Source organism: Xylona heveae, assembly GCF_001619985.1.
Source record: "Xylona heveae TC161 unplaced genomic scaffold L228scaffold_8, whole genome shotgun sequence".
In the NCBI taxonomy this organism is placed as follows: Eukaryota; Fungi; Ascomycota; class Xylonomycetes; order Xylonales; family Xylonaceae; genus Xylona; species Xylona heveae.
The window spans coordinates 493,314-516,067 of NW_017264200.1; the positions used below are offsets into that span (position 1 = coordinate 493,314).

The window sequence follows — 22,754 nt, forward strand, 5'->3', positions numbered from 1 at the left end:
GCAACAGATGGAAATACCTAGGTCACAACACATACACCGTATCATTAACAAGGCTATCTCTGCACGTCTCAGTCCCTTTTTGAATTGGTTACGCAAAATGTTTTACTATAATACATCGCTCCATTGACTTCAGATAGCAGTGATTTGCCCCCGGCAAAGCCCGTCTGCCTTGCTTTTTTTGACGTCTGTAAGACGATCCGAGATGGAAAGAATCAAAGTTGTGTACAGAAAGCCATGAAACAAGAAAGAAAATTTTTTTGTCGTTTCCACCCTGGCTTCCTCTCATTTTCGCATAAAACAGTCCGCAACTAAGCGTTTGGAAATAAAGAGACGGAAAAGAAGAAATGAAAAGTGAAAAGAAAACAAGAGTAGACAAGACCCACGAGAAAACGCGTAGAGAGGTGTAACCCAGAGTAAAACAATGACCCTGTGAATCCCATGTCCAGTCCAATTAAAGGCTTAGAACCGAGATGAAAGCAGCTCGACAGTGAATCGAAATGACTAGGAAATTTTCAAGACATGTTCCTAAGAACCGTATCTAGAATGGAATTAATGGCCGTAGTTGCCTCCCCAACCGCCTCGGCCACTGTTTCCATAGTAGTTACCAAATCCGGCACCATAAGCACCATAGCCAGTGGCTCCGTGACTTTGACCAGCGCCCTGGTGGCCGCCAAGTCCACCGAGGCCACCGTACTGGCCACCCTGGCTGCCATGGATATTATGGTTCAAGTGACTTGGGTATCCACCAAAAGCGTGTTGGCTCTGCTGCGACTGAGGCAGGGGGAATGCAGACTGCGTAGGCTGAGTAGGGGTATGAGCTGTTGCGGATCCAGGTCGACCGGGCTGGGTCAACGATGGGCTAGGACCGCCAGTGGCCTTGGATTCTCCAAAAGGCTTCAATGGCTCATCGGCACTCTGTTGTACATTTTGCTGACCAATGGTTTGAGTCTGTGCAGGAAAGCCTGCGCCGGAACGACCAAATACATCTGGCACAGATCCAAATGCACCAGTGCTGCCAGAGAGAGGTTGCGCCTGCGAGGCCTGGGATGAGCCAGTACGGCCATAATCGCCTAAGCCACCAATGCTGGTATCTCTGCCCTGCAAAGATGGCTGGCCAAAACCTCCGAGATTTGCGGGGGATGAAGAATGCTCATAAGAGGTCTGAGGGGACATTCCATATGCGCTATGCGGCTGGCCATACATGGCACTCTTGGTGCCAAAAGGAGCACCGTAGTGACCACCATAACCAAACTGTTCGAATGTTAGCGAAAGATATTTCTTTCTTTGCAACCAGTGACAACAAAAGCACACTGGACACCTACCTGGTTGAGATACGCAGCATAGTAAGGGCTTGAGTAGTAAGGATGACCATAGGGATAACCAGCGGTATGGGCGGCAGCCTGCGCATGAGGCTGGGCAGCGATGTGCTGAGCTTGCTGAGTGGGCAGAGCAGGTTGGGCGGTGACGGGGAGACTAGGGTTGGGGGTCGTATGACCACTGGTCTGCGTCTCCGCCGGCTGGCCATAACGGGACTGCGGCTGCTGAGTTTGACCGGCGAGGTACTGAGGAGTGGTATCGGCAGGGCCAAGGCCAAACCCACTTCCAGAACGCTGCTGAGTGGATGATGCGTCTTGCTGCGCCTGAGGAGCCTGTTGACCATAAGCAGCATTATAATAGTTCTGATAGGCATTGCGTTGGTGGTCGGTAGTATAGTAAGCCGAATAGTCGCCGGGAGCAGACGAGAAACCTCCAAGAGTGGTGGGGGCAGGTTGGTGAGGCTGAGCCTGAGGTTGAGTGTGGACAGGGTAGGCATCGTACTGGGTCTGAGTAGAGTGCTGTCCAAAAGGATCGTAAGGCTTCTGGACAGGCGCAGCGGGTTCCTGCGGCACCGGAGGCTGTCCAAATCTGTTGAAGGCTTGGCCACCCTGGGACCCTTGCTGAGTCATGGTCTGAGCAGCCAGGGGAACTTGAGGAGATTGGTGAGGCTGGCTGACAGGAGGAAGGCCAGGAGCAGGCCTGGAGGTCTGCGGGAGCTCGTGAGGAGCTTGCTCAGTAGTTTGCTGCTTGGGAGCGGGGGGAAGGGAAGTAACAGGATGGGCAACGGGCGAATGTTGAGGCGGTTGCGCGCGGGTTTCGGCCTCCTCTCTATCCTCATCAACATCAAGCTCGTCGACCGAGCCGTTCAGACCAAGGCTGCCAAATTGGACAGCAGCACGGTCAACGGCGTGGTTACCAGGCATGACAACAGCTTCCTGCTGCTCGGCGACGCGTCGCTGAAAGCTTGAGGTTCGGGGAGTTGCAGTAGCCTTGAGAGCGCTCGTAGCAAAACCGCCCAGCGGTAGACGAGCACTAGGCTGTTGAGAAGCGGTGGCCGGAGTGACGCTTCCAATTGCACTACGGAGATCGACAGAGCTGGCAGCAGTACTAGCCGCGGTTGCGGTAGGGGCAGGAGCAGAGACATCTTGAACTTGCTCGAGGTTGGTCTCGGTCAATTGAAGCTTGGAAGGCTCAATATTGGGGGTCGGCTCTGGCTGCGGAGGCTCCGAAGGTGCCAGACCCGAGGTGCCAGTGGGTACAGGCTCCGCTGGCTGCGAAGGCTCATTCTGTGGCTGAGTTTGTTGCAAAGGCCTTTCGGGAGCTTCGGCAGGCTTTTCAGTTGGCTCCGCAGCTGCCGGAGGTTCCGGCGCTGTTTCCTTTGGCGCAGGTGCAGGTTGCGTCTTCAGAGGAGCTTGCGCGGGGGCGGGTGGTGCAGGTTTCGCAAACAATGTGCTGGCCCAACTCTTTTTAGGAGGCTCAGCGACCTTCTGTGCTTCTAGACCAGCTGGGGCACCGCTAGCAGAGACGGCGGCCTGCTCCTTGCCAGTACCTGCTGACCCTGGTTTTGCCGTTGTAACGTCCCAAGCGGATGCTTCTTCGGTGGGAATAGAAAGCTTAGAGCTATCATTGATCGATTCAATTGCGTCCTTTTTATTCGCGGGGTGACGGATGCCATTAGGAGGTGCGGCCGAACCTCCGCGTCCAGCTCTCGAAACGCCCCGTCCACGCTCTGCAGGACGACCGCGTCCGCCACGGCTGCCTTCGAAACCCCCTCTGCCGCGCGAGCCTCGAGTCGATGGAATTGCTTCATTGGTGGGGGTAATCTCCTCCTTGGGCTTGGATTGAGTCTTATCCTTAGACTTCTTGCCGACTTTCTCCCATGCCGATACACCTGAAGAAAATAGAGTTAGTCGAGAAAGCCTTCATTGCGAAAATAGGTTGTAGTCAGTTTCAGAATGACTTGAGTTGAGATACCTTTCATAACAAGCTCAATCGTAGCTTCGGGATCCCATTCCTTGCCGCTCTGCGGCTCTCCATAAGTCTCTTGCAATGCGAAGACGATCAAGCCATCTGCTTCATTGGGGAACATCTCTTTCATGGTGGTAAACTTTGTGGAGTACTGCTTCTTTAGCAGCTCTGTCTCAGCATCGAGGTCGTCTAATTCAGGCTGCGCATTATCGGCCTTTTCTCCATTTAGATGGCGACTGCTGCCGCGGATGCCGCCTCGCGATCCAAAACCACCCCGGCCACCTCTGGCAGAGCTCCTGCCACGTGGAGCGGCTTGCCTTGATTGCACGTCAGGCATTATGATTCAATTGAGAAGATGTAAAAAAGGGAACACAGGACAGCGCGATTCGAAGATAAGAGCGATGAATAAGTCGCGGATGACGACTAATCGGAGAAAGTAGAGAAAGATCGTGGGGGGCGGGAGTTCGACGAGAGGTACGAGTTGTAAAGATTCGATTAACGCCAGGAATATGGGTGAAGAACAAAAGGCGTCGTCCCAATCAGAAAGCAAAATAGCCTCCTATAGGGAAGACGATAGACAAGAGGGAAACGTTTCAGCCTTCTGCCACAGAAGGAAGAGGGATTTTGCTGGGGAGGATTGATGATCTGAAGGGAATGAGTTTAGAGTTAAGTTAGAGCGAAGGTTCGATCAGTGTGTGGTCGTGCAATCGAAAGCTGCACCGAATGCAAAAGCGACTCGGGGAGGCTGCAGAGGCCGTCATAGCAATAGCGAAAGACATGGAAATGTGACAGTGAGGAAGTGTACTGAATACGGCTCAAATACCACAAAGAAAGAACGAAAAAGGAGGTATCGAGTACCTTTATTGCTGCAAAAATTCGTTCATTGCCTTCCTCGAGATATACGGTATTCGAGAGCGACTGGATAGGCAAGCCGGATGCCAGTCACGAGCTCACTCCACCATCTTCACTGTCATCGTCATCATCAATGACAAAATAAAGATTCCACCACTCCTACTGATCATTCACAAGCAAGTCAGCAATTTATTCACAACTATTTCAGATGCTGGGAAAATCATATAGTTGAAGCAACAATATCTCTGTTACGAGACCGTACTGCCCAGGACAGCTACACCTCCTCCTTCCCTTCGCAACGGGCTATACGTTTGCAAGATCGAGGGTGGCTGAGGCTCAGGTGGACTGAGTTCAAGACACATCGATACAATTCGCATTCGAGCTTCCGCCATCGCTCCTCTAAATCATGAAGCCTTCAACGATCCTAAATCTGCGCTCACTTGCCGCTAAAATAAACCCTCCTCTTCCGCTGAATCCGCGAGAGTCACAACAACTTCTTACTCTGCTCACATCCTCTTTTCGGCAGCAGCTTAATCGCGAGCATCCTCCGTTTCGAAGCGAAACAGGAGAGCATCCAGTTCAGCTGAATGGATCGTCCCCGAAAGCCGCATCCGTGCCAAAGACACGCGAGCATCAAGCAAAGAATGCCGGTAGCCATTACTCATCATTGGCGTCTGCTGATCGCCACCTGGAATCAATCTTGACCAATCCTTTACTCGCTCACGGGCCAAAGAGACGGCGTGCTTCTTCCTCTGGTGCATCTGGCCAGTCGAAGGGAACATTCAGCGAAGCACAACACATGGTCAATGATCCGATTGGATGGTTTGAGGAGCATGTAGCCTCTGGAGCAGCCACGATCGATATGGCTCGATACTGCCTTGAGGCGCACGCCAAGGCTTTGTACAGCTCACCAGATCCATCAGTTACAAATGGAATGAAGAATTCTGCTGCAGGCTCCAAAGTTCTGCAGTGGATGCAGTCTTCTGGATTGGCATCTTCAAACGAGTTTCTCACCAAAGAAAAGTTTGTGAAGGCTATCGTTCCATTCTTGGTCAGTGAAGGGCGAAAAGACGTAATTTGGCGGTGGCTGAGACGACCGATGCCCAGTCTTGTCTCTGGTGCCCCAGTCAATGTTGAGTCTCAGTCACAGCTTGCGCTCCGGGCAAAAGGGCATTTGCTCCTTACACTTGTCAAAGCCGAGATATCGAACGGCGGCGGTATCAATGCCGCTATGCAGCAGTATTTACAATCTGTCGCGCATCGAGCAGAAATTATTGACGATGTGACACCATTCACCTGGCGATCCAGTGCTAAACTTCTTGGACCTACTGGCAGGTATCTCACCCATCAAATGAGATCGAGCTCCCACAACATGGAGCTTCGCTCAGAACACTTTTCTGCCTTTGTAACATCTTTGCGATGTTGGGCTAGTGATTTTGAGCTGTATGCTGCGAGCCTTCATGCTCAGCGGTCAGGTGCCCCAGATTGTACTCCTGCACTGAGATATCTGCGAAAGCTCTCGAAGGGTTCTGTAACCGAAGCTTCCGTAAAACGGCGCAAGAAGATTGTTGAGTTGAGCTTGGTTACCGCACGGTTATTGCTCGAACAAAACAACGTCCCGGACGCAGCCCGGGTCATGGATTTTGTCCGCAGCAACTTCCCAGATGAGCTTGGTCTCCGTGCACATGATTCTGCTCGAGAGCTCTCGGCAGCAGAAAGAAGAGATCGGGTTGAGCATGATGAAACGGTCAACTTACAATTGCTAGAGGGGCTGGATCTGCGATAATCGGACCGATAATGGACAGGGATCTTGCATCATTAGTACGGGCGTTTTGGATTTGGGATTGTTCATCGTGGCAGGGCGGTTAGGCTATTTACATGTAGGATCTGGTTAGTACGAGATATCCCATTTTTGGTTGTAGAGACATGTCAACTCTGTGTTGACTTTGTAAATGACGTTTAAATTTGCCTTGCAATCACACCAATGTGGAGAACTTTGGTATTGAACCGTGGAAAATCACCGTCCCGTGCGGAGTAGTATTCCCCGGCTGTCACATTCTGTAAAGTATCGCGAGACCCCAAACTCCCCAACGATACCATCACCCACTGCTTGAGGTCCGCAATGCGGGCCAACCACTGACCCCACATGGTCCTGTCAATTGACTTTTACGGAAGTGCATATTGAATTAGTATAACGAAGGCAATACTTACTAGTTCACATGAGATCTTGGCCAGCAGCACATGGTGGTCTCAATGGGGAAATTATTGCAAGTCCCAATGGGGAAATTTGGGGAACAGTAGCTCTCTTTGCGAAGACAGAAGAGACCTGGAACTTGACGGAATTGCCTGTACTCCAGAAGCCTTGGAAGGGCTCATGCGCAGATCATACTGTTTTTGAAGTTCCGGCGAGTGATTTAGACGATGCTGCAGGAGATTTGAAGCTAAAAATGATCAATTTGCTGATCCAGATCCCTTCACCTGCACCGCTTTCGTTGGTGAAATCCACCAGCACAAATAACACCGAAAACTCAGGGTTGAGCGTTCGGATACTCAGCAACCGAGCAATAGAAATGTCAACCAACCAGGCACTTATTTGGTCGTTCTGAATAGAAAATAGTATAGTACATGCAATAGTACAATGCGAGATGGGAAGGAATCCAGAGTCACCTGTCCGCTCATATCTCGCGCGATATGATGTGGGGAACATTGGAGTCCAGCTGGTGCTCTAATGCTTTTTCGCAATAAACTACAATGGGCACTTTGAATCTTACGACTGAACTTTCGGAGGATGAGGCTCACAGCTGCAAATTAATTATGATCCGTCCTTGGAAAAATACGCGCTGACGAAACCACAGCTTAGCAGTTTGTGTTGCGCTTCTTTGCTTGCACATGGCTCGGATCTGCCCTGCGCCACGCTTCAAGCTGGGAGATTTCAACATTGACCTACGCCACGGGTGCCTTGGTAGCGAGATGGGTGGTGTGGGAAGGGTGGTGTTGAGCTTCCAGCGTCCGGGTCATGGCTTTACACTATGACCAGGATTTTATTGGATCTGCTTGGGAAAATAAATATTCCATTGGACAACTTATTGTGAATCGGCAAACACTGATGCAGATCATCAGGCAACACTTTGAACATTGTTCTTCATAGTTTTGCAAAATCTCTCATGGGACATACGGGGAAATGGAACAAGGGGAATCAATTGAAACGTCATAGCATAGCCCGCGGGGGAGGCGGGCTTGCAGGAGCCTTCAATTTCACTGGACCCATCGGCGGAGGGTACAAACCGTCAATTTCCCCACATCAACGGGTTGTCTCGTTAGCGGGAGCTGGGGCCGAATGCCGGTGCGGAATGTGAATGAGGGGAGAGAACGACTTCGAGAGCCCCACCAAAAGCCAAACCTCATGTCAATCTCTTTGGGGAAATATTCAGCATTTCCTGCCTCTTCCATCCCCAAATAGCAGTCCCCCAGACGCTAGCCTAACCACTAACTAACCCTACCTTGGAATCGAAATCTTCCATTGAATAACACGCCGAGGCCACCGATTCAATTTCGGGAACTAGGCTCAATGATGATGGACCTATCGCAACCATGGTGCGATGCCTGATCACTTGATGTGCGAGAAATTCTCGAGAGCAATGATGGACCGTCCGCTGCAGGCACAATGCACTAGACACGCCACACGTTGCAACCCCGGAAGTGACGATGTCTGGTATCCATTACTCTTTTCGTCAGCACTCTGACTTCACCGGCCCGCCATCGACCGGACCATCTCTGCGGGGAAATTGGTGTCAAATGATGTTTTGATGGGGAAACTTGTGGACCTCTTAATCCTGACTCGTTGCTTCTCTAGAGAAGGTATAGCCTGCCATGAGCCTCAAGGGTCCTCGTAACCCCTTCGGACAATTCTAACGGGATTCTTTTCTCGATTCTGACATGGTATAAATATGAGCCAGATAGCCGCATTCTTGACAGGATTTTGTAATCGTCAGAGTCGAAGTTGTGAAGCGTTGGAGACCGGTACTTGATTTGCTGCCAGGCCCCGTTGACCATCATGGCACGACGACTTTTCACAGCGGCAGTAGCCAGCGGACTGGCATCGTCGCTCTTCTTTTCTTCTCCTACATATGCTCAAAATGCCAGCTCAACCACGACGAGCTGGCGACCTCTTTTCACTATACCTGCCGAGGCCGATGTCGGCGCAAACTTACTTCCGACTGCAAATGACCCTCAAGCGGTTGATGCCCAGACTGTGTGTCCTGGATATCAAGCTTCCAATGTGGTGCGAACAGGGCTTGGCTTCACGGCTTCGTTGAGTCTTGCTGGACAAGCATGCAATGTCTACGGTACCGACATTGATAAGTTGAACTTGACGGTTGAGTATCAATCTGCCGATCGATTGAGTATCAACATTGTCCCGGCCGTGATTGATGCCTCAAATTCGTCGCAGTACATCTTGCCGGAGAGCCTAGTCCCTAAGCCTTCTGCGGATGTTGATGCCAATGCCACAAGCGCTGATAATGACTTGGTCTTTACCTGGTCCAATGACCCGAGTTTCTCATTCACTGTGACTCGCAAATCCACCGGTGACACTTTGTTCACCACAGAGGGGACCGTGCTTGTTTTTGAGAACCAGTTCATCGAGTTCGTCTCTGCGCTCCCAGAGAACTACAACTTGTATGGTCTGGGTGAACATATTCGACCCCTTCGTTTGGGTAACAATTATACGGCAACCATGTACGCTGCTGATGTTGGTGATGTCGTTGATAGGTGAGTCAATTCTCTACTGATCAAATGCAATTATATGGAAGACCTCGAGCCTTGCAAACAGCTGGCTGGCATGAAGACAGACTTAATTGGCTAATGTATGACTAGAAATCTCTACGGACAACATCCATTTTACCTGGATACCCGCTATTACCAAGTTGACAACAGCACGGGCAACTTGACGCTAATCACTTCTCCTGCAAATGAGACTGACGCTACTGCGGACTACGTTTCGTACTCGCATGGTCTTTTCCTGCGCAATTCGCACGGTCAGGAGATCCTCCTGCACCCGCAGAACATCACATGGCGAACGATCGGTGGTAGCATAGATTTGTACTTCTATGCTGGTCCGACCCAACCTGAGGTCACTCGCAACTACCAGGTCAGCACAGTCGGACTTCCTGCAATGCAGCAGTATTTCACTTTTGGCTACCATCAATGCCGATGGGGTTACCACAACTGGTCCGAGCTGGCCGATGTTGTGTCCAACTTTGAGAGATTTCAGATTCCTTTGGAGAATATCTGGTGGGTCAATCATCGGCAAAAGTCCTCTCTATCCGCTGGATGTAACTGACTCGAAACTTGTTCTTTCGCAGGACCGACATTGACTATATGAAATTGTACCGTGATTTCGAAAATGACCCAAACACCTTTGGTTATGCCGAAGGCAAGCAATTCCTTGATAGCTTGCACGCCAGCGGACGACACTATATCCCAATTGTAGATTCTGCAATTTATCGGCCCAACCCAGAGAACGCCACTGATGCGTAAGTTTTCTCGTCTGCGATCATTTTATGAAATTTGGCTGATCACGAACCAACGCAAAGATACCCAATTTACGACCGCGGTGATACTGTGCAAGCTTTTCTCAAGAACCCAGATGGTAGCCAGTATGTCGGTGCCGTGTGGCCCGGCTACACCGTTTTCCCTGACTGGCTCTCTGAGGGCGCGCACACCTGGTGGACCGATGAAATGACCAGATGGTCAAAGAATGTTTCATTTGATGGCATCTGGATTGATATGTCTGAGGTATCATCTTTCTGCATTGGCAGCTGCGGCTCCAACAATCTAACCTTGAACCCGGTGCACCCATCGTTCTTGCTGCCTGGCGAGCCTGGCAATGTTGACTACAACTATCCTGAGGGATTCAACATTACCAACTCCACCGAAGCGGCCGCAGCTGCTTCTGCATCCTCGAGCCAGTCCGCATCCCTCGCCACTGCGTCTCCTACCACGACGCAAGCCTATGTCCGCATCACTGCCACACCCGGCGTGCGTGACGTCAACTACCCGCCATACACGATCAATAACAACAACGGAGAGCTTGCAGTCCACGCCATCTCGCCAAACGCCACTCATATTGACGGCACTCAGGAATACGAGATCCACAGTCTCTGGGGTTATGGAATCCTCAACGCCACCTACAATGCCCTTCTCAACGTTTTCCCCGAGAAGCGTCCCTTTATCATTGGCCGCTCCACTTTTGCCGGCTCTGGAAAGTGGGCTGGACACTGGGGAGGTGACAATTACTCCAAGTGGCTGTACATGGTGCTCTCAATTCCTCAAGCGCTGTCGTTCTCCCTCTTTGGAATCCCCATGTTTGGCGTCGACACATGCGGTTTCGCGGGTAATGCGGACGAAGAGCTCTGCAACAGATGGATGCAGTTGTCGGCTTTCTTCCCCTTTTACAGAAACCACAACACCCTCGCTTCCGCCTCTCAGGAGCCCTACATCTGGTCTTCGGTCATTGATGCTTCCAAGACCGCCATGGCTATCCGCTACCAGCTTCTGCCGTACATGTACACGCTCTTCTATCTTGCCCACTCAACTGGCTCGACTGTGATGCGTGCCCTGTCGTGGGAATTCCCCAACGAGCCCGCCCTTGCCGGTGCTGACCGTCAATTCCTCCTTGGTCCCTCACTCCTCATTACTCCTGTCCTTGAGCCCCAGGCTACCACTGTCGACGGCGTCTTCCCTGGCGTTGGCCACGGTGAGGTCTGGTACGACTGGTACACCCAGACAGCCGTGAACGCGACCGCTGGCGCCAACACCACGATCGATGCTCCCCTGGGCCACATCCCCGTCTTTGTGCGTGGCGGTAGTGTGCTTCCTATGCAAGAGGCCGCTCAGACCACGCGCGACGCCCGCAACAGCCCCTGGAGCTTGCTCACCGCCTTGAGTCTGGAAAAGACTGCATCTGGCCAGTTGTACGTTGACGACGGCGAGAGCGTCAAGCCAAATTCCACTCTCTTTGTCGAGGTATGTCCACTATCCACGTCTTGTCCTTGTCGTTTCTAATCAATTCCGGCCTCTTAATTCCCTTCTCCCCGTTTCCTTTTCTTCTTCTTCTTCTTCCTCCCCCTCTTTCAAAACCTGCCTTTTACAATTCCCACTAACATCTTCCCCCCACCTCATAGTTCGTCGCCAACCCCTCCGGCCTGACCGCCTCCTCGCGCGGCACATACCAAGACAGCAACCCATTGGCCAACATTACCGTGCTGGGCTTCACATCCCCTCCCTCCGCCAACCTGACGCTCAACGGCGCCCGCATCCCCTCGTCGTCGGTCTCGTATAACGCCACCTCCAAGGTCCTTGCCCTCACTGGTCTCCAGAACGTCACTGGCACAGCTAGTGCCTGGGCCAAGGACTGGATTCTCAGGTGGTAATTCCCTTGTATGGTGATTACCTTGTTTGGTGGGTAGATAGTGTTTGGTGGTTCGATGTGGTTGGTGGGTAGATATCTGTGTAGCAACTGGAGTTTATCTATCTCGCTAGGTGGTTTGTTAAAACCATAGCCTGCAAAATCATCCTTATAGTATCTGCAGGGGAGGAATGTCGCAAAAAAAAAAAATAAAATAAAATAAAATTAAGAAACTTACGCTTCGCAGCGAAAAAGTAACTGTGAATAGTCGATATAGTCGATATTGGGAACGGGAAAATGGGGGAAAGGGGAAAAAGCGGAGGATTGGATAGTATAGTATAGTACAAGTACCTGAGTTAATGAATATACCTTACGTTATATATAAGTTACGCATACTCTTCCCCTCTGAACGCCAACTCCCTTAAACACTTTGTCTAAGCGCTATATACCGTACATCCAGAAACCTCCCTAGAGATTAAGGCACCCAAAGCGACCACGCCAAAAAGTAGTACTACGGAGCGTATTCTATAAAAGAAGTGAGGCTGGTGGGATATATTATTGTCATTCTCCGTGGATTTCTGTTCTATACACATGTACACATCAGATTTACTTGCTAGAGTTATTATCTTACTTTCTTCAATCCTTCCATCTTATAACTATAAGTAGGTAAGTAAGTAAGGAAGAAAGAAAGAAAGAAAGAAAGAAAAGAAGGAAGAAAGGAAAGAGAGGTATTATGGTAACATTATCTAAAATATCTTTTGGCGCACCGCAACCTTAGCGCGCCCTAAAGGTTTACGGAAACATAAAGATTCCGTGCCGGTATGCCATGCATCATAACGTACGACCACTGTGAATGTAATGTATTGTAACGTAAGGCCACGCTGCGCCGCTCTACACCGCGCCCACTCTCCGCTCAGCTACGCCGCGCTTCACTCCGCGCTACCAAATCCGCTTGGCAGACATGGTATACCTACTGACGCCATGCAACTGGAGGGCGTCTGGTTTTGCTGCTTTTTCGCGCGTGTTCTTCTCGCGCTCGCGGAGTTGGCGCGCGGCGTCGGGATCGTCGTGGTAGATCCAGCGGCGTTTATCTTCGTCGACTTCGACGACGCCCCAGCCGCCGATGCGTTTCCCTCCCGTGTCGACGACAATGGATTCGCGGTGTTTCATGGACTTGTATCTGCTGCGGGCGAAGCTGAGGAGACACATTCCTACAAACGAAGAGACGAAGAGTTAGTTTGGAGCGATATTTAAAAACAAACAAAAACACAACCAAAACCAAAACAAAAAAAAAGGAAAAGGGAAAAGGGAAAAGTGCTTGGGGCATAGTATGGGAGGAGGGAAGACAAGTCGCGTCCCGCGCCAATCCCTCCCCCGAACAACAGACACACACACATACACAAAAAGAGGGAAGACTTACCCAGAACGAGCTTGAGCGCAAGTAAGAGCAAAAACATGACGAGAAAGAAAATCAACATGGTCATTATGGCAATGAGGTCGTCGGTCGACCATTGCCAAAAGGCAAGAAGACGTAAAACGTTGGCCACGGGGCTTGGGAGAAATGACATGAAAGAAGAAGATGCTGACGAAGATGATGATGAGGAGGAGGAGACACCGGCGCCAAAGGCCGAAGAGCCAAGCGCGCGTCTGAAAATCAGGTCAATATGTTGCAGAGCCGCGGTCGTGACGGGTGACGAGGATGTCGATTCGACAGATGATAGGGAGGTGGCTGTTGAAGGGGGCGCAATGGGTGGAGGCATGTGCGTGGCGAGAAACATGTGGTAGGCTTGGACGGAGGCGCGGATGAAGAGGCATGAGAGGGGGATGACAGGGAGACCGAGACGGCGAGTGAGGTTTTGGTCTGCGAATGCCTAGATATATCAAGAAGATTAGAGAAAGGAAAGGAAGATGGAAGTGACTATGAGAGGGTATATCAAAAGCTTACATTTGAGTAATAGTCCTTGGCAAGGATATCGAGAAAGCGTCCGTAGATGGCAGGCTTGGTGTTATTAAATTTTGTAATATACGCGTGTTTGAGCGAATCGACAAGCGTTTCACTGCCCAGCACGAGCAAAAATGGCCCGAGCACTTGGCCTGTCCATTTGGGGAAAATGGTAAAGCTCTTGGGCAGAATGCTTGCGCTGTGCAAGGGAGCATTGGCCGACAAGTTGTTGCCGAGACTACCAGCGCCGGACGAGCCGCCCAGCGACGAGGATCCAAAGAGGTTCGAGCCAATACTTAGACCGCCGACTTCGACAATGTTTCGAAGCGCGATAATCAAGAGCATCAGCCATAATTGGAAACGCTCAACGACATCCGCACAAGTCAGTTGGAAGAGGTTTTCCTTTTCAAATTTCTTAAAGACGGTGCCCTTGATCTCGACGAATTGGTTCGACATGAGCAGCGTGAGCAGGGCGTTGGAGTACGAGTTGACTGCAACGTTGAGTGTGATGACTTGGTAAAAGAGCGCCGTAGCGTGAACGACATTGTAGACGAGCGCGAGGAGGAACATCCAGAACGGTCGAATGACCTTGCTCCGGCCGTCGGCTTTTCGTTCGAGCGTCTCTTTGGAAAAGAGACATTCAAGCACGTCTTGGCCCAGAGCAGAAAAGAGACGGTCGCATACCTTGATAAGAAGGGTTAGTAGAAGTTTTGGTGCGAATAGGAGACATTACAAACCTCCAAAACATTGTATATGACGTAGAGTTTAATGGCGGCTTGGCCTCGAATGCCGTGATACATCCGGCTGGCATCGAACCGCATCAACGCCGCGCAACTCGTAATCACGAGAAAACCTTGCAGTAGATCCGCCTTATGACTTGGAAGGAGTGCTGAGGGGGTTGATTTTGTCCTTCGATGCTTCGAGATAGTGCTCCGCTGGTGATGTTTCCGTTCCGAGTTTGTGCGCGGACGCGTGGTATTTCCATTTTCTGCTGCAATGGATACCGAGCCATTGACTCCATTAGCCACGTTCCCGGCCAATGATGGCCGCCTTGAAGATGAAACTGCATCTGCAGATCGCCCACTATGCGCCGAATTTTCGCTCTCATGAGATTGCTTTCGTCGCCGCCACATTCGACCAAGCCCCACATAGACAAACCCTGCAATGTACCTTGTCTCATGGACAAGCGCTTGCACCCACCACCGAATAAGGATCCCTAGAGCCTTGAAGAAGCGTAAAGGCAGAATTGTGAAAGAGTAGAGCCAAGCATCTAGACACGCCAAAGTACCAAACCACAAGACTTTTTCCAACTCCCACGGCAACAAGAGAAAGTTGAGAAGCCGCTCAAATTTTATTTTTGAAGACTCATAAGGGAAATCGCTTGTAGACGAGCGGTGGATGTACAGTGGAGAAGGTCGATCAGAAGACAGCTCGAGCTGGAGATACGTGGGAAGTGAGAGAGGCGGAAGAGGAATTGTTTGAGGCATCGGGGATGGGACCGGCCCAGGCGATGGCTGCGGCGCATTTGCCTTTGACTCACTGAGCTGTAACGGCGCTGGAGTGGTACGATTCGCTTTTGTGTGGGACTGAGCCGCATTCTGCAGTCTTGACGAGGACGATTTCCTCCGCATCGATGGCGGTGTAGATACTGTCCGTGAAGGTAGATTCGGACGTCCGGTGCTGCTGAAAGCGGAGGGGAGCAGTTTTCCCTTTGGATAAGGGAGTGGTGTCGGTGTGTTTTGCGCAACGTTATCCACGGATAATTGCGTCGCACCTCCTGCACTTCCAGCCCTGATTCTACCAGCCGATAAGTTCTGCTGCTTATCAAGGCTAGGTGTATTACTCCCTTCCAAAGGAGCAATGCCTAGGCCCTCAATCCCCGGAACGTCCGCCAAAGAAGGCAAGCCTTTGGGTGACGGCGGAGCAGGGTGTAGCGGAATCGATTTCGGGGACGAAGTAAGCTCATGAATCTGCCGAGGCGAGAGCTTAAGGATTCGCTCCCGCTCCTGTTCATGTGTCGATGATTTCCTGCGCCCCGCGCTCTCTCCGTTGCTTGTTCTCCTCCTCTGTTCTCTATTATCGTTATTTGGCAGTTCGGGTGACGGAACTCCTTGTAATTGAACGTCGTCACTATGTGGTTGTCGTTCTGCCGACATTGCGCCTTGTCCAAATGTTGAACCAAGTACGGTTTTGCCACCAGACTGCAGAACTCTCCTGAGCAGCATGGACTCGTCCGCGTCTTTTTGACTCTGCATTCCTTTGCCCCGCGCTGAAGTCGCATCGTCCTCCGTTGCCCCTTTCTCACCCAACCCATTCTGAGCCGCCTGATTTTCCCCTTCCTCTCCTCTGTGAAATAATCTCTCTTTTTGAAAAGGCGATATCTGCGAGGTCCGTGTCATACCCATTTCCTCAGCAGCAGCAGGAACAGCAGGCGATCCCAGTCCCGGCGTCGTGCTCGTTTCTTCCGACAACCATGACGATTCCGAAATATGGGATAGCGCGGGGGAAAGAAGCTGCCCATTCTGAGAAGAGACTGATGATCGATGCATCTCTTCACCTTTCTCATCTGGCGCATGTCGTGATATCGGTCGCACTGTTGCTGTCGTCGTCGTTGCTGCCTGACCGGGGCCTAGCTCCAGCTCTCGCTCAAGCTCCATTTCGGAATTTAACCCGTTCTCATTCTCCATGGTCTTTGATCTCCCCTCAGCTTCAATATTAACGTTGGCTGTATCATTATTCAAAGGCAGCGAGAGCGATGTCTCATCATCGTAGGAGTCGACGGGCATTTTCTTTCAATGCGTCGAGTGGTGATTCTTCGTATCTGCGTATATCCTGGGTCAGGAAAGGGTTTCAGTGGCACATTAGAAATGGCATTTCTGCTCATTAAAAGCGAAGTAAAGTGACAAAGCCTTTTCCAAAAACAAAATTACGTGTATCGGGAGATGAAAGACATAAGAGCCATGTGAGAGTGCGGATGGGAAATATGTAATAAAATATTATTTACATTCTACAGATGAAAGCAGGACAGCTCAGTTGGTTAAACAGCCATAGATAACCCGGATCGGAGAAATCCAAGGGATAAACTCCGGAGGCGGAACTATGGCACGCACAGACCACCAATACACTCACCCTCACCGCCCTTCCGGATTCGGTTCATCAGTGGCACATAAATCACATAGTTAATTAGTAGTGTCAGGCGCCGGAATGGACATGAAGATTATATTATGTAGTCTTCTTATTGATTTCATGATGTGTCTAAGTTCCTTCCCGGAAGTAAATAAGATTGGAAATATATGGAAAGGAACAGAGGCAATGTCAACAAATAATGCTCAAATACTGCGCCCCGCTGCCTTCCCCGCCAAATGCCCGTTAAAATCAATCCAATATAACTCCAGCATGCAATGTATAAGTATTCCCGAAATCTCTCAACGAGTTTGCTTTCTCGGCAACTCCCGAAACACTTTTTTAAAGATATCCCGGCTCTTATAAAGATTCGACAATCGCAATCTTTCATTATCCAGATGGGCACTGTCACTGGCCTGGCCACATGGCAGATGTGCCGCTGGCGCATTAAATTCTGTTTCGAGGAAGCGGATCGAAGGAATCGACCCTCCTTCCCGGATGTAGAGCGGTCTGCGAGGCTTATCAGCGTACACTGTCGATTCATCATCGCCTCCGTTCGTGGGAGAAGCAACCGCCACGGAAGAATGATCGCTGCCATTAGTAAGCGTTGATGATGTCGCAGGCTGCGATTTGCCAGTGGGTGATGTGACCGGGGTATGGACTTTGGGGAAAGCCTTGGTAAGTGGGACAGATCCTCGTCTGTTTCCGTTGATAGGTCCCCACACCTCCATGATCGCGGCCTCGAGAGTGCGGAAGATTTCATTCTCTGGATCTCCAAGCCAAGGCTCGGCCTGATGATCGACTTGGATGGAGAGGTTATTTTTGGTGCCCAAATTGGCGAATTGATCTTCGAGAAAACTGATAAGGTCCTGTCGAATTTGCGCCGTCGATTGGTTCGGGACAAGACGGAGTGAGAGGGTGACAGACGCGCGGTGAGGGATGACGGTTGAGTTCTCCGGACCAGACACTTTGAAGCGATGAATAGTCAAGGAGGCATCGCGCCATCGGCTCATGAGCGATGCAGTCAAGCTTTGCGGATCGCCGAGCTCTGGGTTGCGCGAAAGGAGCGCCTCAGTAATGGCCGCATAACGTTCAATCTCGGCATCAGTGACGGGAAGGACTGGATCGTAGAATCCGGGAATGTTAATCCGACCTTGTCGGCCGGTTAAAGTGGCTAGCAACATGACCAGATCTTTTAACGGCTCGTCCATGAGCTCGCTGCCGTCAACGCCGCTGTGCAGGTCCGGCTGATTGCTTTCGACTTGAACAGTTGCGTGGATCGCGCCCCGCAGGCCATAAGTAAGGCAGGGGATATCGTCATCAAGCCAGTAGCTGTTCGCCAGCAGAATCCAGTCAATATCGCCGATTAGATTCTTGTATTTGTGGATTGCTCCCTCAAAGCCCCGAGATCCGCATTCTTCCTCGCCTTCGATCAGGAAGATGATGTCAGAGTCCAGGCTTTGTTCGGAAACAAGCTCTGCGGCAGCGTAAAGGGCAGCTAACACCGGCCCCTTGTTATCTGAAACTCCTCGGCCGTAGAGATATCCATTAATGCCCTGCATTAAAAAGGGGTCGACAATCCATTTCGAGTGATCATTAGCTGCTGCAATCACATCGTAATGGCCATAGAAGAGGATTTTCTTTCGTTGCGCAGACTCCGAGGGCTTCCCCTTGAACCTTGCATAGACGACCGGATTGATGTGATCTTCTGTGGTCAACATTTCTGTAACAGCACCAAAGCGTTTGAAAAGTGACCGTAGATAGCTCGCTCCTCGTCTGCATTCTCCCGCGTACTGTGTATCTGATGACACAGTCCGATAAGATACCAATCTTGCAAGAGATCCAAGCAGTTTCTCTGAGCAATTGTTAAAACATGGTTACAAAAGTAGGGAGACGCTCAAAACAAACCATTGCTAGTCTTCGAGCTGCCGATAGGATAAGTATCACAGTCATTCACATCCCAAATCGCGATGCAATCGTCGCTCCCTCCTGTGACATAAATTCGCTGTCCGCGATAGCATGCCACTGCTGATGCTAATACTAGACCCTGGTGAGCCTGCCATCGGCACAGACACTCATATCTCTGATTAAATTTCTTTTCCGCCAATTAGCAAACTGGTAGATCAAGCGTCCCAACTCGGCTCCCAACTCACCTTTGCAAAGCCCGTGGCTCCGGCACTAAATACTATGCCCCAGCCAACGCTCAAAGTGTGCACGTCATCCCTGTGCGCTTTGACGCTTCGAACAAGTTGCCGCGTATCAAGGTCCCAAATGTTGATGTCGCCCTCGGCCAATCCACCGTACAAAAACGTTCCGTCGAGCGCCAGCGAGAGAACAGAGTTGTCGCCATTTTCGAGAGCAACCAGCTCCGTGATCGCGCCACCTGCCTTGGCATCAAGACTCCACAATTTGATTGTGCCATCACCACCTCCGGAAATGAGAATATCTTCCTCACCAGTCTCCTTGTTCCCCAGACCTTTGGCTAGGAGCATGCAGTACACGTAACCGAAATGAGCATACTGGACAATATGTTGCCTTTCAATCTCGAGTAATTGACCACCCAACGCACGAACCGTATCCGGACGTCGCGCATCGGGGCGAGGCGATGGTATGCCACCGGGACCTTTCGAGTCAAAGAACCGATGGCTGCGGAAACTCGGGTGCGACTGTAGCGTCGGCGGTGGTCGGAGGTCTTTTTGCTTTAAATCGTACCACTTGTGGTCGCGTTAGCCTACAGCTGCAGCAATGACGGTATCCTGCCGTACCTGAATGCTTGTGTTCTGTGCGCCCATATATATCGTTTTCAAGGTGGGCGAATAGGCAACGCAGAAGACATCTCCGACGTCGTACACGGAATAGATTGAATACAGCCTCCTCAGCGACCTGGTGCACCACGCCTGCAGAATATTAGTATGGTCCTCTGATGTGTTGTCGATCCGTCAACCGCACATTTACAATTCCGTCTCCACCGCTTGAAAACAGTAGCTCGCCTTCTCCTGAAACGTGAAGACCAAGAACGCTTCCCCGGTGAGCGGTAATGGATTGAATAAGCTCGTATGTCTCCAATGACCAAACCTACATACAAGCGCGATGATTAGCGTTCCGAACGTTCAGGCGATCGCAGTCGTAAGAGAAAGCCTACCAAAATACACCCGTCCTGAGTCCCCGCATAAATATAGCTCTCCGACACCACCAGAGCGAGAATTGACTTGTTATGCTTTACCCGGTGGAACAAGGTTGGGCTACCGCCAACCGCGGACGTTTCTCGCGGTCGTCGCACGACCGTATCATTCTTTAATCGCTCCAGACCAGTATCTGAGTCTCCATGGTCAGTATCGCCGGCATCGTAAGCATAGAGGCCAGAAACGGCCTTGATATCGGCCATCTGGGGCGACAAAATATAAAGTAAATAGAGAATTAAGCAATTAATTCAAGCGATAGAAACATGACGTTCAAAAATGAAAACCCCGGCCGGAAGAGCTGAATGACCAATGCCGATACGGAAGCTTTCCCATACGGCTTTGGCGTTTCTCCCGTCCTTAGCTAAAGCTCCTTAGTCGGGCTATCGGCGAGCTGGACTAAGCCGATAGCAGCCAACAACAAAAAGAATGCGAATGGAGAGAGGGGCCCAATCGAAAATATGAATACCAATCAACGGAGAAAACTTCGCGATGTTGACTGGTGGTAGGATGGGGAAGGATACAGGATAGCTCGTGAATAGGAAATCCACCTACCTTCATGGAGCGAAACCGATGGGGATGGACTTGCAGTGCGATCTATTACGGACCAAGTCGGGAAATCCATATTGGGATAATTTTGTAAGATTCAGTCCATGGCAAGACTCATAGCTTTGTCGTGAGTCGAAAATTATTGGATGGAGCGTGATGATGGGATCAAGACTTGGAATGGTGCAATTGGTCGCAAAAGATGGATATATATCGCGCACAACTGCTGCACAAAATATTTGGGATCAGGCATTGGCACAACATTTCTCCTGCTTTTACTTATGCTTTTGTCTCACTTCTGTTTGGGTTTTCATTACTTGATCTTTTGGTGGTAATGTAGCCAACCACATACCGCTTTTGCATCATCAACGTTTGCGGATCCACCGGATAGAAGAAAACAGAATCGAACCCACAGGCTGTCTGCCGGGAAATACGAGAACCATGAGATGTTAATTCTATAATCAATTACCACGCAACGCTGTTTCACTTTAATAAAATACACAGTTGTTCTCTTCTCCAGCACCGCAAATCGCAGTCGAATTGACAAAGTTATCCAACATTCCCTAGCGGAACGAGTATTCAGTTGCCGCGATTTATTCAGCTTGGGATTTGTTTTTCAGAGTCAGTTACCTCGACACATCTCCCAGATCGGCGACATTTCGGCGGGACCACGCTGTATCTTTGGACCGAGCAATCACAAAATTAACGAATTGTCTGCGCTGCTGGCCAGTCACGCGACCTTCAATAAATTAACTTTCAATACCTTAGACAGCTGCTCTGTGCTGACCCCTTATCAAGCACTAAAACCCAACTTATCTCCTAGATGGTCCCTTATCAGCAACAAGCTCAAGAGTGGGAGGGCTTGAGATACTGGGCAACGTAAACACGACATGCATCCTCTGCGCTGAAACCTGTCATTATTGCAGTACTAATCCGTAACAACTGCGATGACACTTTCATCAGAGGGAGGCATCACGCCTCGCATCATCATCCATGGCGGGGCCGGAAACATTAAGCGGGGCAACCTCGATCACGAAGCTGAGGTGACATACTCGAACGCGATGCGGAGGATTCTCCAATCCTCAAATGCATTTCTCTCCAGACCAGAAGCAACTGCGCTGGATGCAGCTACTTATGCAGTCTCGCTGCTAGAGAATGATCCGCTCTTTAACGCAGGCCGTGGAGCGGTGTTCACACGGGCGGGCACAAATGAGCTTGAAGCTTCGGTCATGGTCTCCCGCGGCAAGAGGAAGCGGGGCGTTGGAGTAATGCTCGTTCGACGAGTCAAGAACCCAATCCTACTCGCCAAAGAAATGCTTCTTCGAGGCGAGGAAGATGACGGGGGCGGTGCTGGTGCGCACTCCCAGCTATGCGGCGAGACCATTGAAGATCTGGCCCGCGAATGGGGATGCGAGATGGTAGAGCCGGAATATTTCTACACCCAGAAGCGCTGGGATGAACATATCCGTGGCCTCCAGCGAGAGAAGGAAAGAAATTCTCAGAGCTCCGTTGAACGCTGTAATGGAACCGATTTTAATTGTAATGTCCTCAAGCCAGTTGGAGACCCTAGCTGGGATGGACACGAGTATCTTCCTCAGGGAACGGTTGGCTGTGTTGTGCTTGATCGATGGGGCACACTCTGCGCCGCCACTTCCACCGGAGGCTTGACGAACAAGCTGCCAGGCCGAATCGGAGATACTCCTACACTTGGAGCTGGTTTCTGGGCTGAGGAGTGGACAGAAGAGCATAGACAAGTCGCTCGTTCTGTTACACAGCCCCTATACCGACCACAAGCCCGCATTTCCCCTCCGCTGCGTGAGCTGCAAAACGCGCCTTTATCGTTTCTTCGATATGTCATTGGTGACTGCATCCCTGGTATTGGGTTATCTACCTACACGCGTCTTGTTCAAAACACCGATGGTCAACGTAGCTCAGAAAATGACTATCTTACAGAGAAGACACGCTTCTTTCGAGTATCCGGTAAACCTTCTCGAAGAGCAGTTGCAATGTCCGGAACTGGCAATGGAGACTCATTTTTACGAGTTGCTGCTGTACGTACAGCAGCAGCGATATGCCGGTTTTCTGGATCCGGGTCGTCTTTAGCAACAGCTCTAGCTCAAGTAGCCGGACCAGGAGGCGAGCTTCAGCAATCAGCAGGCGATCGCTGGGGTGTGACCGGGGAAGGGGAAGGCGGAATAATTGGCATCGAGCTGGTTAGTGGCAAAGGAAAGATCGCAATGGACATGAATTGTGGGGGAATGTTCCGAGCGTGGGTGGATGACGAGGGCGTTGCCCAGATTAGGGTGTTCAGAGATGATGCATGACTGAGGGATAGAATTGAGGATTAGATAAACTTCGCATGTAGATTCAGAATTTGTGTCACATTGTCTGCAAGTTTGAGGTTATTGATTTGGATATG

The 22,754-nt window shown here is 50.7% G+C and overlaps 6 protein-coding genes across 6 annotated transcripts; 3 read left to right on the forward strand and 3 right to left on the reverse strand.

The window, feature by feature from the left end:
- Positions 1 to 59: 59 nt before the first annotated feature.
- Positions 60 to 3,956, reverse strand: L228DRAFT_284215 (hypothetical protein). The gene is made up of 3 exons (XM_018336204.1): positions 3,292 to 3,956; positions 1,323 to 3,208; positions 60 to 1,251 (listed from the first exon to the last, which is right to left on the reverse strand). Exons 1-3 carry the CDS (start codon positions 3,620 to 3,622, stop codon positions 550 to 552), a joined length of 2,919 nt encoding a protein of 972 aa, XP_018186701.1. The 5' UTR covers positions 3,623 to 3,956; the 3' UTR covers positions 60 to 549.
- A 587-nt stretch (positions 3,957 to 4,543) lies between these two features.
- L228DRAFT_240026 (hypothetical protein) lies at positions 4,544 to 5,923 on the forward strand (the record flags this gene model as incomplete). The annotated part of the gene is made up of 1 exon (XM_018331199.1): positions 4,544 to 5,923. One exon carries the CDS (start codon positions 4,544 to 4,546, stop codon positions 5,921 to 5,923), a length of 1,380 nt encoding a protein of 459 aa, XP_018186702.1.
- Positions 5,924 to 8,130: 2,207 nt separating this feature from the next.
- On the forward strand, positions 8,131 to 11,917 carry L228DRAFT_248920 (glycoside hydrolase family 31 protein). Its single transcript, XM_018332973.1, has 5 exons — positions 8,131 to 8,907; positions 9,013 to 9,429; positions 9,501 to 9,671; positions 9,732 to 11,163; positions 11,322 to 11,917. Exons 1-5 carry the CDS (start codon positions 8,192 to 8,194, stop codon positions 11,568 to 11,570), a joined length of 2,985 nt encoding a protein of 994 aa, XP_018186703.1. The 5' UTR covers positions 8,131 to 8,191; the 3' UTR covers positions 11,571 to 11,917.
- Positions 11,918 to 12,210: 293 nt separating this feature from the next.
- Positions 12,211 to 16,461, reverse strand: L228DRAFT_284218 (DUF747-domain-containing protein). Its single transcript, XM_018336205.1, has 4 exons — positions 14,225 to 16,461; positions 13,491 to 14,171; positions 12,966 to 13,416; positions 12,211 to 12,756 (listed from the first exon to the last, which is right to left on the reverse strand). The coding sequence occupies exons 1-4, from the start codon at positions 16,271 to 16,273 to the stop codon at positions 12,485 to 12,487; spliced, it is 3,453 nt and encodes a 1,150-aa protein (XP_018186704.1). The 5' UTR covers positions 16,274 to 16,461; the 3' UTR covers positions 12,211 to 12,484.
- A 254-nt stretch (positions 16,462 to 16,715) lies between these two features.
- Positions 16,716 to 20,450, reverse strand: L228DRAFT_248923 (beta-Ala-His dipeptidase). Its single transcript, XM_018332974.1, has 7 exons — positions 20,345 to 20,450; positions 19,753 to 19,925; positions 19,560 to 19,685; positions 19,376 to 19,507; positions 18,764 to 19,324; positions 18,519 to 18,705; positions 16,716 to 18,465 (listed from the first exon to the last, which is right to left on the reverse strand). Exons 1-7 carry the CDS (start codon positions 20,412 to 20,414, stop codon positions 16,913 to 16,915), a joined length of 2,802 nt encoding a protein of 933 aa, XP_018186705.1. The 5' UTR covers positions 20,415 to 20,450; the 3' UTR covers positions 16,716 to 16,912.
- Positions 20,451 to 21,282: 832 nt separating this feature from the next.
- On the forward strand, positions 21,283 to 22,659 carry L228DRAFT_240030 (L-asparaginase precursor; the record flags this gene model as incomplete). The annotated part of the gene is made up of 1 exon (XM_018331200.1): positions 21,283 to 22,659. The coding sequence occupies one exon, from the start codon at positions 21,283 to 21,285 to the stop codon at positions 22,657 to 22,659; it is 1,377 nt and encodes a 458-aa protein (XP_018186706.1).
- Between the last annotated feature and the right edge of the window lie 95 nt (positions 22,660 to 22,754).

Excerpts from the sequence above, each read along its gene's own strand:
- L228DRAFT_284218 (XM_018336205.1), bottom strand. The coding sequence starts at position 16,273 with ATGCCCGTCGACTCCTACGATGATGAGACATCGCTCTCGCTGCCTTTG. Across the intron at positions 13,417-13,490 it reads CCAAGGACTATTACTCAAAT|GCATTCGCAGACCAAAACCT; the intron begins GTAAGCTTTTGA and ends TGATATATCTAG. Across the intron at positions 12,757-12,965 it reads TGCGCTCAAGCTCGTTCTGG|GAATGTGTCTCCTCAGCTTC; the intron begins GTAAGTCTTCCC and ends CTTCGTTTGTAG.
- L228DRAFT_248920 (XM_018332973.1), top strand. The coding sequence starts at position 8,192 with ATGGCACGACGACTTTTCACAGCGGCAGTAGCCAGCGGACTGGCATCG. Across the intron at positions 9,430-9,500 it reads ATTCCTTTGGAGAATATCTG|GACCGACATTGACTATATGA; the intron begins GTGGGTCAATCA and ends GTTCTTTCGCAG. Across the intron at positions 9,672-9,731 it reads CCAGAGAACGCCACTGATGC|ATACCCAATTTACGACCGCG; the intron begins GTAAGTTTTCTC and ends ACCAACGCAAAG.
- L228DRAFT_284215 (XM_018336204.1), bottom strand. The coding sequence starts at position 3,622 with ATGCCTGACGTGCAATCAAGGCAAGCCGCTCCACGTGGCAGGAGCTCT. Across the intron at positions 3,209-3,291 it reads GATTGAGCTTGTTATGAAAG|GTGTATCGGCATGGGAGAAA; the intron begins GTATCTCAACTC and ends TATTTTCTTCAG. Across the intron at positions 1,252-1,322 it reads ATGCTGCGTATCTCAACCAG|TTTGGTTATGGTGGTCACTA; the intron begins GTAGGTGTCCAG and ends ACATTCGAACAG.
- L228DRAFT_248923 (XM_018332974.1), bottom strand. The coding sequence starts at position 20,414 with ATGGATTTCCCGACTTGGTCCGTAATAGATCGCACTGCAAGTCCATCC. Across the intron at positions 18,706-18,763 it reads GAGCCACGGGCTTTGCAAAG|AAATTTAATCAGAGATATGA; the intron begins GTGAGTTGGGAG and ends TTGGCGGAAAAG. Across the intron at positions 18,466-18,518 it reads CAGCTCGAAGACTAGCAATG|AGAAACTGCTTGGATCTCTT; the intron begins GTTTGTTTTGAG and ends ACAATTGCTCAG.